This window comes from Apostichopus japonicus, chromosome 17, assembly GCF_037975245.1.
Source record: "Apostichopus japonicus isolate 1M-3 chromosome 17, ASM3797524v1, whole genome shotgun sequence".
Taxonomy (NCBI): domain Eukaryota; kingdom Metazoa; phylum Echinodermata; class Holothuroidea; order Aspidochirotida; family Stichopodidae; genus Apostichopus; species Apostichopus japonicus.
The window spans coordinates 8170955-8185205 of NC_092577.1; the positions used below are offsets into that span (position 1 = coordinate 8170955).

At 37.0% G+C, this 14251-nt stretch overlaps 1 protein-coding gene across 4 annotated transcripts in view; it reads right to left on the bottom strand.

The window, feature by feature from the left end:
- Window positions 1-1585: 1585 nt before the first annotated feature.
- LOC139985116 (uncharacterized) overlaps window positions 1586-14251 on the bottom strand; it is a 364233-nt gene continuing 351567 nt past the window's right edge. For all 4 annotated transcript variants that reach the window (XM_071999320.1, XM_071999317.1, XM_071999318.1 and 1 more), the window contains exons 6-8: window positions 13135-13193; window positions 6084-6119; window positions 1586-1763 (exon numbers count right to left, since the gene is read on the bottom strand). In XM_071999320.1, coding sequence (XP_071855421.1) covers window positions 1638-1763; window positions 6084-6119; window positions 13135-13193 — 221 coding nt within the window. In that variant the 3' untranslated portion in view covers window positions 1586-1637. The remainder of the gene's footprint in view (window positions 1764-6083; window positions 6120-13134; window positions 13194-14251) is intronic.

The window sequence follows — 14251 nt, forward strand, 5'->3', positions numbered from 1 at the left end:
TACTAACGGAGATATATGCTACACGTAATAACAGGCATCACCTGCTACATAGACTGAAGGAGATCCCTGCTACACATAATAATAGGCATCACCTGCTACACATACAAACGGAGATCCATGCTACACATAATAACAGGCATCACATGCTTCACATACTAACGGAGATCTATGCTACACGTAAAAACAGGCATTACCTGCTACATAGACTGAAGGAGATCCCTGCTACACATAATAACAGGCATCACCTGCTACACATACAAACGGAGATCCATGCTACACATAATAACAGGCTTCACCTGCTACATAGACTGAAGGAGATCCCTGCTACACATAATAACATGCATCACCTGCTACACATACAAACGGAGATCCATGCTACACATAATAACAGGCTTCACCTGCTACATAGACTGAAGGAGATCCCTGCTACACATAATAACAGATATCACCTGCTACACATACTAACGGAGATCCATGCTACACATAGTAACATGCTTCACCCGCTACACATATTAACGGAGATCCCTGCTACACATAATAACAGGCATCACCTGCTACATAGACTGGATGCCATTCAGAGGTGTTATGTTGATTATATGAAGTAAAAAGTAACAGTAACATTTAGGACTGCACAGGGGAGTCATCATGAGTTAAGCATCAAAAGGAACATTCCAGAAATATAGCTTATGATAAGTTGAATATACAGAAAACATCATTAGCAATGGAAAGAAAACTAGAACCCGATTTGTTTATTTGACTATAACATATACAGACTACATCTGCCTAATGTCACCAGTCAATTCATTCTCACACTTCATCTTATCTACTCAAATACTCTTCCATATAGCGGCAAAATAATACTAGTGATTTAGTATTACTATGCTCCCACTGTCTATTATAAAATATAGTAGAATCAGCTAAGCCGAATATTTAAAGGAAAACACATTATTTTAGCCTCTTTATGTTTATGTATCAGTTATAGCTTTTTGTTCTATTAAGTTATGTTAAGGGCGTCAATACAACATGCGATGGATACGGTCCAGACAGAAACAAGCAGCAAATATTTTGATATGATTATTCATCATCGGATAACGCTCGATCGCTAGACAATCATGACATTAATGTTATTATGCATAAACAGCTTCCTTTATCTACTAGTTCTTCTCTTAAGATAATTATGAAATAAAACACCATTATTTTTTTTGCTATCAGTCAATAACTGTTAAGAATAATTGCCAAAGTATATGAAGAGTTACTCATAATGAACAGTTTAAGATCCGTGATAAGATCATTAAAATTGTTATTGTTTTTATTAGCTCACTTTTGAAGTCATTTTGAGCTCGATATTATAAGCAATATACAAACATCAGCTTTTTTGCAATTCAAGAGCCAAGCGATCCGTGGTACCACAACATTCCATTTACTCAACAGACGTAGGCGGACATATGGTTATATACATGTAAGGTACAAAATTTGATAGTAAATTATCTGCAATTAACACGAACTCTCAGACAATTTCATTTTCATATGAATATTTTATTTACGTTGATCTTGAAGATTTGACGCGCTTTGTTGTCAACTACCATCCATTGATGACCTTCATATTCATGTTGTATATGATTAACTGTAAGGATGTCTCACGAAGATGAGCTGTTGTTTACATATGGAATATAACTTAGTATGAGACAAACTGAAACTGAAATATTCGATATTCTTACTTCTTCATCCGTATCATCATTCGATGAACTAGATTCGCTGTCATCCTGCAAGAAAGAGAAACAAATAATGATACATAACTAAATAAAACAAAGGTCATCCTGATTTAAGTGCGCAATATGCTTATATCTATCTGCCTGTTATTCTGTTCGCAGATGTCTGAATAGTTTCCTTTCACCCTGCAGCTGTTCTCTGGTCAGATTAAAAGCGCAATTAAACAAGGAATCTTTGATCATTAACATTTATTGAGACGAACACGAATTAAGACACTGATATTTTAACAAGATTCAAGCTCGTTTACGGTTTAAACGCAAGAGTGGTTTGTGTTTTCCGCTTTTCCTTTTTCACCCTTAGTCATCCACGTTCATCAAAAATACTGAAAACACAAACTTTTGAGACTAAAATATTGATTGGAGGAGCATTGAACACTCATTTATAACGCACTTCCAACATTATATAGTTACAAACAATTACAAGATTGGAACAAATTCATGTATTGCGAGTTTCCGTTTCCTCCAAATACAAAGAACCAAATGAGCAAAGGTGCAGACATGCGCTATTTTCTCAAATAACGTCAAGCATATTTAACGCACGTTAAAGTAATTTCAAATTAATGGGAATGTTAATTCTAAACAGGGCCTTCATATCGTTAATTTTGTTAGAAGTTTGCAAGTCATGGTAGTTACTTTTGTTGTTGCTATATATTAGTTAAAAAAAGGTTCACATCACTGGTTACTTCCGGTAAACAATCAACTATGTTACTAAGAAAAGTAAGTCATCTAGCAGGCTAGTATAGCAGTGCCCACCCCAAACTAAACTTTAAATTATGCTGATATTCATGTTGTATATATATCCATGAGAAAAAGACGGAGATTCCACATTGCCATAAATATGCAGTTGGGAAAGTGGGTAAAGAGATAAATCAATGAGAAGTTTGACGTTCTTTTGCTTGAAACGAGATATCAATATAGTTGAAACTGTCGCACATTGTAGAACATACGAAACTGAAGCAGGTTTGGTATCACGTGTTGCAAATTATTTGACAGATATAGTTGTTTTAACTGCTCATTTTCACTCTATTGTTTTGACTTTAAAATGGACATGAATCTAACATTCGCCATATGAGTTGCAGAAATAAAGGAAAACGATGAAAGGTTGTGTATTTATATTATCATATCTCTATTCCGTAAGAAATGAATGAATGTCTCGTAAAACACAAATTACCTATTTTATATTTCTTACTATATGGTTAATTTGTCTTTACAGTAACAGTATAGCGATTCTTAATTAATAACGATTGCAATCCAGACGTTGAAGGGTGAAAATGGCAGCTGTATATGACAATATTTTAAATGTTTTTGGCGGTGTAATGTTCGACATCCAATAGTAAGTTGCTTCCTTTATCCATAAACATGAAAATAGCTACAGATCTAGGTAATTAATCAATATTGTTCCTGCATTGCCGTGTTTACATCTTACAGTTATGTTACTGTCAATCTACGAACCATTGTAGTATTTAAAAGTCTATCCGTTTCTTTATTTCGCATTTCTTTGACTGTGTGTGTGTGGAAGGGGGATTATTTATCATCATCTAAACTTGACATTGAGAACAGTGGTATCAGCATTAGATAGATAGAAAATCGTCAAAGACTCTGAAGAGTCCGTGGGCGCTGTCTCAAAGCGATGCGAGATGACCGGCGAAGTGGAGCTGGATGGTGACCACGTATCCGCAGATGAATCCGGGAAAGAGCCTGCTGTTTTGCTTCCTCCATGGTTAGACCGGTTGAGGCTCTGATGTTATCATACCAGGTCATCCGAGGCCGCCCACGACTACTCACTGTGCCCAGAACGGCACCTGACAAGAGGTCCCACTGGAGACCCTGTTGACGGGCGATGTGGCTGAACCAGTCCATTTTTCTCTGCACAATAGTGTCATAGGTGAATAGCCATCTACCATCTATCATACGCATAAGTGACTCGTTGGTAACGTGGTCGCTCCAATTGACACCTAGCAGCCATCTCCAGACGGTACGACCAAAAGCATCCAGTTTGGCTGCATCCGAATTCTTAATCGACCATGTAGTAGAGCCATAGGTCAACCTAGACATTACTAGGGCTCTGATGACCAGAAGCTTAGTCGCAACAGAGAGGTGTGGGCTTCGGAGGTACTTGCACTCGCGGAGTGTAGTCTTGGCTATGGCGATCCGCTTGCTGATTTCTGGAGTGTCATCAGTGTTGTAGGTGATGGTGGAGCCGAGGTACATGAAAGAGTTAACGTTGGGGATAATGGAGGTCCCCAGGTGGATGGTATCGGTAGAGTTCGGGTCCGTCTTGATGACAAGGTGAGCCGTTTTTCCCGGGTGTATCACAAGCTGATAGGGTTTGGAAACGTCCGCTAAGATGTTGAGAGCCGTTTCTGCTTCCGCAGCGGATAGCGCAAACAGGACAAGATCATCGGCGTATCTCAGTTCCTTCACTGTGCGGTCTCCTATGGTAGCACCAGGCAAACCAGCGGTCCTTGCATGCCATTCCCTCATAAGGCATTCAGTGTAGAGAGAGAGAAGAGGATTGGAGAAAGTGGGCAGCCCTGTCTACAACCGACAGACGTATTGAAAGCATCTGTAGTCTCATTTTTCCATTGTAAGACGCCGCCAGCATCGTGATAAAGTCTCTCTGTGAGTCTAATGACATCTCTGTCCACGCCCATCTGTTCCAGCTTCTCCATTAGGAGGGCATGATTCACACTGTCAAAAGCTTACTTGTAATCCACGAAGATGAGATGGAGTGGGGTGTGGGCTCTGTAGTAGGCAGATGTGATAGTCTTAAGAGCGAAGATAGCATCTGTGGTTGACTTCCCGGAGCGGAAGCCGAACTGCACCTCACTTACATCGTCGAGATTAGTCTGAAGACGTGAGTGCATGATGTTGAGCACCACTTTGCTGGCATGACTTATGAGAGCCAATGTGCGATAGTTTTCACAAACCCCTCTGTCGTTCTTCTTATGGAGGGCAATGTAAGTGGAAGCTGTCATCGTTGAAGGCCAGATGCCTGTAGACCAGATACACTGCACAGCCTTGTGGATGGTGCTGAGAATGGTGGTATCAGTTGCAGCAGTCTTGATGCAATCAGCCAGAACGTCGTCTGGGCCAGCAGCTTTGTTGTTCTTGAGGACCTTGATGGCTTTCTCAACCTCTGTCAGTGTTGGGAGAGCATCATCTGAAACACACGAGGTTGCATATTGTAGACCACCACGCTGCAGGTCTGACTGGAAAAGGATGGTTGCGTATTCGTGCCAGCGACTGACCTCTTCGGTAACACTCTCCAGGGGGGTGCCGTTTGCATCCTTAATGTTCACATTTGGTGCATTGGTCTTGCCAGTCAGCAGTTTCGTTGTTCTGAATAGCGTGGCTGTGTCATTGTTATGGTAGGCAGCCTCAATGGTGGAAACTTGTTCCAGGACCCACGTTGCCATGTCTTTCTCGCACTTGTGCTTCACCAGATTTCGGAGATGTTTCTGCTCAGTGGTGTTCCTGGCAGCATTCTTTCTTCTGATCAGCTCGATGGTATCAGGCCGAAGATATGGTTTGTTAACACAAGCTCTCTGAGTACCACATGTGTCTGTCGCTCGATCATGGATGATGGCAGCTATGCGGTCTAGAGGTGGGTCGACAGTGTTAGCTATAGCTTCTTTCACACTGTTGCAGAATTTTTGAGCTACTGCTGCGTCGGTCAGCCTGTGAATGTTTACAGAATGTCTACGTCTGGGATGAGCAGGCGAAGAGAACTTCAGTTTGATGTTGCACAGTACCAGTCTGTGGTCAGTCTCAAACTTGCAGCTAAAAGACCTGCAGTGAGTGAGGTGTTTGCGTTTAGTCCTATCGACAAAAACGTGGTCGATTGCATTTTTGGTGCGGCCGTCAGGACTGTTCCAGGTAATTTTGTGGCCGCGGCGGCCAGGGAACCATGTGTTAGCCGGCGTGATGTTATGGCTTGCAGCAAAGTCAATTAGCCTAGCTCCAGCTTCGTTCCTGGTTCCTTGGCCGTATGGTCCTATGATGCTTTCACCATTTTCACTTAATCCAATCTTGGCATTCCAGTCGCCGGCCACTGCCAGGATGTCTGTCCGTTTTCGATGCAGATGAATGAAGTCATCGAGTTCTCCGTAGAAAGCTTCCCTCACATCGTATCAGCATTACTTGGTATAAATCCCTGTTCGATACACATCAGTTATAAATCTTTCCTGCCTGATGAGAATCAAAGTATAATTCTCTTTGGTCTTATTTTTTTTCCACAGTGATTGTAACCTCTTGCCTGTTACTAAATTACCGTTACTAATTAACAGGAACATGAATATATGTCTCTCTTACCTCTTCTACTAGTGGATTGCCCCATGTGTCATAGGCCTGAAAGGAAGAAAAGGTTTATTATAATGAGATTTTGAATTTGTTTTAAGTAAAATATGATACGCCGAAGAAAAAAATGTAAGTCAGAATGATATATGTTCACAAATATCGCAGTAAACTATTCCTGGCAGGTAAACGCACATCTGTATTGAGCACACTAAAGTCAATATAGGAGACATACTCGTCACTTTAAGATGCACGGACTTAATAACATGAAAACACACATCAGCTTTATAGGGAAGACAACATTAGTTTTAAACCCGTTATCAAACACTGAGTAACGCCATTAAATAATGAGTGACGTCATAATGATCAATTTCTTACTGAGATGACTAGATAGATACAATGAACGAGAAAGAAAAGAGGGCAGTAGTCAAAGATATAACTATTTATTCGATACTCGTAGTTGAATCGATAGAATTTACAAACAATGTATCACTTTGAATATCCCATGAAGCAGTATTTTGGTTACTCTCCCTAGCCCCCCCCCCCCAACACCACTCCATCTTACATGAGATGTTGCTATCGTATACCGTAGGCAATCCTTGCATAATAATAATGACACTTTGGGAGATGAGTTAAAAGATAACATCTCGGAGAGCAAGTAACAAGGAAAGATAAAGATAGTTCAAATATATTAGAGATATGTGTAGATCTGTTATCGTTGACAAATTTCATGAAATATCGTGGAATTATATTAACCCTTCTATAGTTTATGTATTCCACATTTGCCACGTCACGTGCGTATTTGATATTTGAAGTTTGTAAATAATTATTTCATGAATAAATATTTCGATCCTTGCTTTGATCCTTTAGTCATTGCAGTGTAAACACAGTACACATTGCAATTATTTCTTCAATAAAACATACACATACATTATACACTACATAAACTATTATACTCATAACATTATACATGTATCCACAGAGGGCATTGTAAAGTGGTAAACGTATGTTATTTCATATAAGCCTATTCAAACTTTGCCACACTCTATGTTCCATCTTAGGCAAATTTAGACCAGGAAGGGTTGACGGTTTGTTAATTTGGAAATAAGCATTTGTGGTAGTAACCAATACGCACTGTATATTTCTCAGACCAGTCCGTAGAAAATATGTGAGCTCTGTATTGCATTATCTCTATGTACTGACTGGACTTGGACTTGGTTTGGGTTGCTCATATACTCTATAGAACTCTGTTCGGAATCGAGAGTACCATACTTTGACCAAGTAGTCTCGGACTTGGTTCGAAATTAGGAAAACTTTACTCAACTACGTCTGAGTGTTTCTTATACTATAAGATACATACATATTGAATAGTTCTGGAGGAAAGAGTACTTATAAATATCGGAACCATGTGAGGATACAAGGCCATGATGTTTCATTATATTATCGTCAGCGCTTAAATATAATTATGAAGAAACATAATTTAATTTACCGGATGGTAATTGTTCAAAATTAACCACATTACCAGTTATTTTGAACAACCCACCACTCCCCCTTTCTGGCCCAGGTTCCTTCAAAAACCTATTTTATACACAGTAGTTATTCAAAAGATATAATGCAAATATTTTAAATCATTCTTAGTTCAGATTCACCGTTTTCATTTTTTGTATCATAATGCTGCTGCTTATTCGTAGTACTGTACATATAGCGGATGGTACAAAGAGAGAGTTAAACTTTTAAGTAGTCACCTCTCCTTTAATTTTGCTAGCATTTTAAAATACATCAAATCGATGAAATATACCTAAAAAACAATTTTTTTTCTTTCATTTTAAAGTTAAAACCAGATCTGCCCATTTATATAATCCTACTGGTACAACACATTTATGTCAGTAACGTATACATACATTAATCTAAATAACTAATACAATATAATCAATAGAGATCCCTCAAATCCCTTTAGCGGGAACTATGAATCTAACCGTTTGAAATTAGCCTCAGCAGGCGATGAAAATAGAAATAACTTCAGACCCAATTCTTACATGTATAAGAAGGTGAAGCTAGTATGTACATAGGTTATGACATATATGAAATAGGTCTGATTATGTTCCGATGCTGGTTTAAAAACAACCAGATTTCACATGAGTTCAAGCATCTATCATAGTTATAATAATTTATCAAGCTGATGAAAATTGTGAAGTGCTTTTCGATGGCGATTAATTTGATACTGCAAACGAAACCAACTTTGTTAATGCTACATTCGTTAAGTTAGTCTTGTCATCCAACCATTGCTGTAAACGGATCATCCAGCTTCTTCAAAGGAGAGTTTATTGTACCTCTGAGATGCTTTTAACAAAATGCAGAAAGCAATATACGGCAAAGGCTTAGAATCTTTATATTCGTGCCACAGTATCTTGAAAACACGCAGATTCATGTGGGTGATCTTTTGAACAACGTGTACGTATACAACATCACAAATTACGTGTCCAGTTCTTTGGTTACCATGGTATCTAGACAACAGAACTAAGCAATAGTATAATTGCCCTCACATTCTAACTGGTGATATGGTATCGTTGTGTAAATGTGCATGAGGAGTGATTTAATCACAGCTTAACCTAAACATCGGTGATGATTTACTCCAAGGAGCATATCTGGTGCCACTACAAATATATATTTTCAAGATCTTTTTCTACAGTTTATTCCAAAGCACTAATTTCATATTTTCAAAATTTACAAAAATAGTCTTTAATTTTCTTTCATTTTATCAAAAACGTTTCACCTCTTCCTTCATTTATGTCAATCGACATGATGTCCAGCATTTGCACTCTGGTTAACGGTGAGTCTGATGTTCACAGGAAATTTCGTTTATATATATGCACTCCAAACACAAATGATAGGTAATGAAACCAGTTTTTGATATGACTTTAAAACCATGCAAAGAACAACGTTACATCGCGCTGCTTTGCACCGGTCACCATCCGTTACATCACTAGTTCATCCTCATTTCTGACTTAGAAACTACAGGTATTAAATGTCTCATATACAGGAACATTTACCTTGATAAATTTGAGGTAATAATTGAGAAAGATTGAACTTAGAGGAAAGAGTAGCAAAAGTGGTCTTTTACAATTTCTGTTCCGTTCCGTTTTTTGCTACAATCTGCTGGTATGTAAACTTGAACGTTAAAGGAACGAGAAGGACTTGAAAACATAATGTTGCTTCATTCTTTCAGGGAAGATTAAAGTAAGATTATTAACAAACAACTATCCATGACACTATATGTGTGAGACACAAATTTTCTAAATCTGGATCAACGACAAATAATTCAGTGATTAGGAGCAGTCTCAGGGTATCCAATAATTCTGTGAATATTGCACGGTTTGGTCATTTTACAACCTATGGCGTAATAGGCAGCTTTATTTAATGGAAGACCAACTTCTCCTTACACCAGAGAAATCGAAAATATTACTAAAACCAGTGAAAACCAGGGAGCCTTCTACAAAGGAAAATATGCAAGGGCAGCTACCGTAAGCTACAAGGTCGGCTAAGCGGAATGTTCTTACGACTGTTGTATGTGCAATGATGAACATTTGAGGCGACTTAAAATGAGCATAAACAAGACTGGTGCAACATGATTGACAACATTCTAAGGTTTCGTATTTATTTCATATTTATTATTTGATTAAGATATGTTTTAATGTCATTCATATTTACTACGGTTAAGTTTTGTTTCAGAAGAATAATACCATTGTTTCACGAGGATGTACAGTGGTATGTTGGAAACATTAAGCAGGGTCGGTTATGTCAATTATTTTGAAATTTTTTAATTGTTGAAATGATATGCTCGGTTGTTAATGATCCTAACAATGCTCATGATTTACTAACATAATGTTATTACAAAAATATATTTTGAAGATATGTATTTCTGTTCACATCCAGATTTGTATCAGGTTGTTGCTCTACGTTTGGATTAACGTGATACAAAAGTTTACGTGAATCGTTCCTGTATTATTTGGCGCCCTCAACTCTCCACCCAATCCTAGACACTAATGATAAGCAATGAATGAGGTTGAAAGGTCCAGGAGTGGCAATAAAATATATTTAACAATTGAAGATAATTAGCAAGATACAATCAACAATTAACCGATGGCAAATTATGAATATTTAAATCATATTACCAGTTACCGAGTAAACCGTAGTTGACACAACTCTACTCCAACCCCTCCCCCCTTCCCAACCCCGGATCCTGACTCATTCAAAATCGTATAATGTATGTAAGTTTGTGTCTGTTCAAAACACGAGAGAAATAATACGAATATCTGTCTTATATTCATATTTTATCAAGTGATTGCAGTTTTTTGGGTTACCATGGTATCCGTACAACAGAACAACAAAGCGGGTTAGTAGAGCTGCACATACTACTTCAGAGTATCTTTCTATTTTCTAATTTATTGCCATTTAACACGAATGCAATGTTCACCATCCCCCCTCCCTTCCCTCTCAAAAAAAAAGAAAACAAAAGAAAGCGTAATAGATCGGAACACTTGCAATGTCATTAATGAAAATAGTTTCTCTTCCCTTAATACATATAAATGACCAAGAAAGACCATGGCAAGCATTACCATTCAAAAGAATATACTAGAGTTTATTGGTTTCAAATAAAAACCAGACCCGTCCTCCATTATATCTAAGACTACTGGACCCATACACTTATGTCAGTAACGTGTACACAAGTTAATCCATTGGCAATATTAATTCCAAAGGAAGAAGACCATAATGAATGTTTGTGTTGTTTCTTCTACAATATGCTGGTAACAAAATTGGCCGTTAAAGGAAAGATAAGGACCTAGAATACAAAATGTTACTTTATTTCACCAAAATCACACCAGGTTAGATGAGAGTATGCATAGATTTCAATGGCTTGGAAACAAACAAATAAAACATGGCAATTAATTTGTGGGACACACTATTGTCTGAATTTGATTAAACGATAAATAGTTCACTAGTAAGTAGCAGCCATTGGTTGTAGCAAATAACTACATATCTAAATTAGTTACAGGGCTTACCAGTTATATGTACACATTATATGGACTGGTCAAAGATATAACATATTACGTAACATAAAGCTTTATTTAATTTTATTAATACAATTACCCAGTGACTTAATTCTCAACTTTATTTGAGTTGAACATTACGAAAGTATAGAAACCAAGTTAACATAACAATTTTTGAGTCAAATTTCCAATACATCTGTTCCTATTACTAACTTCCAAGTTTACCCCATCATTCTGTGCATTTGATCAGTTTCAAAATACCATAGAAATAGTTAAATTTAATTTGATTGGCCTATTACTTGACCAAAACCAACAATTTAAAAATATATCTATTAGTGTTAAAACCAGGCATGGAAGACCTACGTCTCACAGTAACCAAAATAACAAAAATATATCCATGTCAATGTCTATATAAAACCAGTGAGCTGGTACAGTTAGACACAGGGTCAGTTAAACGGTATGTTACACCATAGATCAGGAGTGTGACTGCAAATGCATAAGTACGTACGTAATGGTACAATGCACGTACGTAATATTATTTCGTGCGTAAGTAGTATTATTCCGTACGTACGTAGTAATGATCACGTATGTACGTAGAACATACCACGTACGTACGTTATAAATGTCACGTACGTTTGTGATATTATTACGTGCGTAAGTACATAATACTTTTTTTTTTGCAACCATGTCCTCTCTAGAGCTTCGTACTTTATACAACCCCTCAAAATAATAGGACGGTATATGTCAAAAATGATTGTAATATACGTAACAAACATGTCAAAACCTTTTATATTTATCTAAATAGTTATAATACTCTCACTGATAATCTTACTGATATGGAAGTAACACGAGTGTTTCAATATAGAACTAATCATTGGATGGACTGAATAAGATTCATAAAAACAATGCTCCCATATCAGGACCCTCCACCACCCCCCCCCCCCCATTCCCTGTTCTATTCTCTCAATGTTCTCTTATTTCTTATGAGGCGATCTGAATTCCGCTTTTCTCTGAATGTCGCAAAAGATTACGTTGCATCTTTACAAACTGAAACTACTAGAATTTAGTATCCTTCACTCATTGCTGTATGCTTATATGCAGTGACGGCTGCCTCGAAATGAGTTTTATAAAAAAACAATAAGAGTGATTTTCTCCATATACTTTAATCGTACTGAACTATAAGAATATATGCTTTGTACGAAGTGTATATTATTTCAGACATTTCTGATTTGAAAATATATTAAATCACATTTAGATGAAGAAATAACGGGGATAATATGCAGAAAAAGTGTTTCCAATTGTAGACCTGAATTTTTTTTTATTATTTAACGTTAGTTTCGTTGTCCCATCATCTAATGTATTATTATCGAATTAATATTAAATATATGACCTTGTTGCCTTAATTCAAAGTTGATTTGACAGTGGTAGAAGAAACTAAAGAAAATTAATCCCAATTATATAAGTCTTTCTTTAAGGATTATAGATCACATCTCTAAGGGTGAAATTGACACCACGAATGTTAAAACTGTGGTACCCTTCAACAAATGAGTAGTCTTCAGTAGATATATAGTAGACAGATATTCATAAATATTCACTATTTTTTGATGAAGAAGGCTTTTTCCTTCAATATTAGCAAAATTAGTAATACAATCCTGATTCAATGAAAACTTAGCAAATGTGTCTCGTTTCTGCAAGCCAGTATTGTGCCTTTATAATATACCTGTGAGAGAAAATCTTGAATAAAAAAGAAATTTATGGTTCGGTAATCAGGGACAATATTTGAAAGGGCAACCATATTAAAAGAAATCTGACCAATGTTTTGGAGCAGGAGCAAGTAGATCTCTGTAAATTTATGTAAAATTATAGTGCTACCATCAACTAAGTGCATTTGATCGACTATGTTGTCACTATTAATTATTTTATATTTACTGGTAGAGTAATACAGAGAGCATCTTAGCTCAAATAAGCTGACAAGAATGCATAATAAGCATTATCTGTAAGAAAGGAGCACATTCTCTTACCTGCCATAGACCGGTCTGTAGATTCAGGCGACGAGAACCAATAACTTGATCGTGCCATACTGATGAATAAAATGAACGAAATTGATGAAAATACAAGTGCAATTTAAATCTCTCTCTTTTTAAAAGGGGGGGGGGGGGGCTGCAATAAAATGTTATACAGTATATTCACCGGATTTATGTTGGCCCTCGATGATACCCTCATATCAACTGAGAAATCAATCTGGTTGATTCCTTAAGTTTGATCTGATCAGTTTACAATCCTTATATTTCAGTAAGATTACCAATCAGTTTACTATCATTATCAATTCGGTTTTATACCTGATTAGTTTGCAACCATATCCTCTTAGTTACTAACCAATCAGGTTAGAATTGTTGTCGTCTCATTAGCATAACTGATTAGTTGTATATTTACCATGCATGACACATGTAAAACAACTCAAATAGGAGTGAATATTGAACTAAATTAAAAAAACAAATCCTGATAGTCGAGTATTCGATGCTCAGATCAAGAATAACCACACAACATCAGTGACGTCATCACAGATTATGAAAGCAAATAATTAAAATGTTAATAATAACAAAAAAATGTATTTGGATGTAAGCCTAAAAAAAATCATCGTCATAATCACGTGATCACATTGCCAATGTCCTGAGAGTATGTGAGTTGTGTAAACTAAGGATAATATTTCTTGTTCCCGTCACTTTCTTAGTTATAAAAATGTAAATCAGATATTTTTCTTTGATAGTTAATGTTTTCAAAGGCTGCGATGCGAATTCCCCGGAAGCTGCAGAATTCTTAGAAATAGGAAGAAGCGTAACCTCAACATTGCGCAGAACGTTTTTAAGACCTAAAAGCGGGGTCGAGGGGCTCAGTGAAAAAGCAGCATTTCTAATATTTTGTTCTGTTATAGCGAGTTCAACCACAAAAACTACGTTTACATAATGTAAAGGATTTTAATTTCTCTGGAAAATATTGAAGCACTGGTTGGTTCCACGAGGGGAAGCCCCTCAGAAACCACATGTTATAAATATATTATAGTTCTATAGATGTATTCCAAGCAGGTTGGTGGGGATCCGTTGGACTTAAGCAGCAGCGTTTGCAGATATGTTCCGTTCT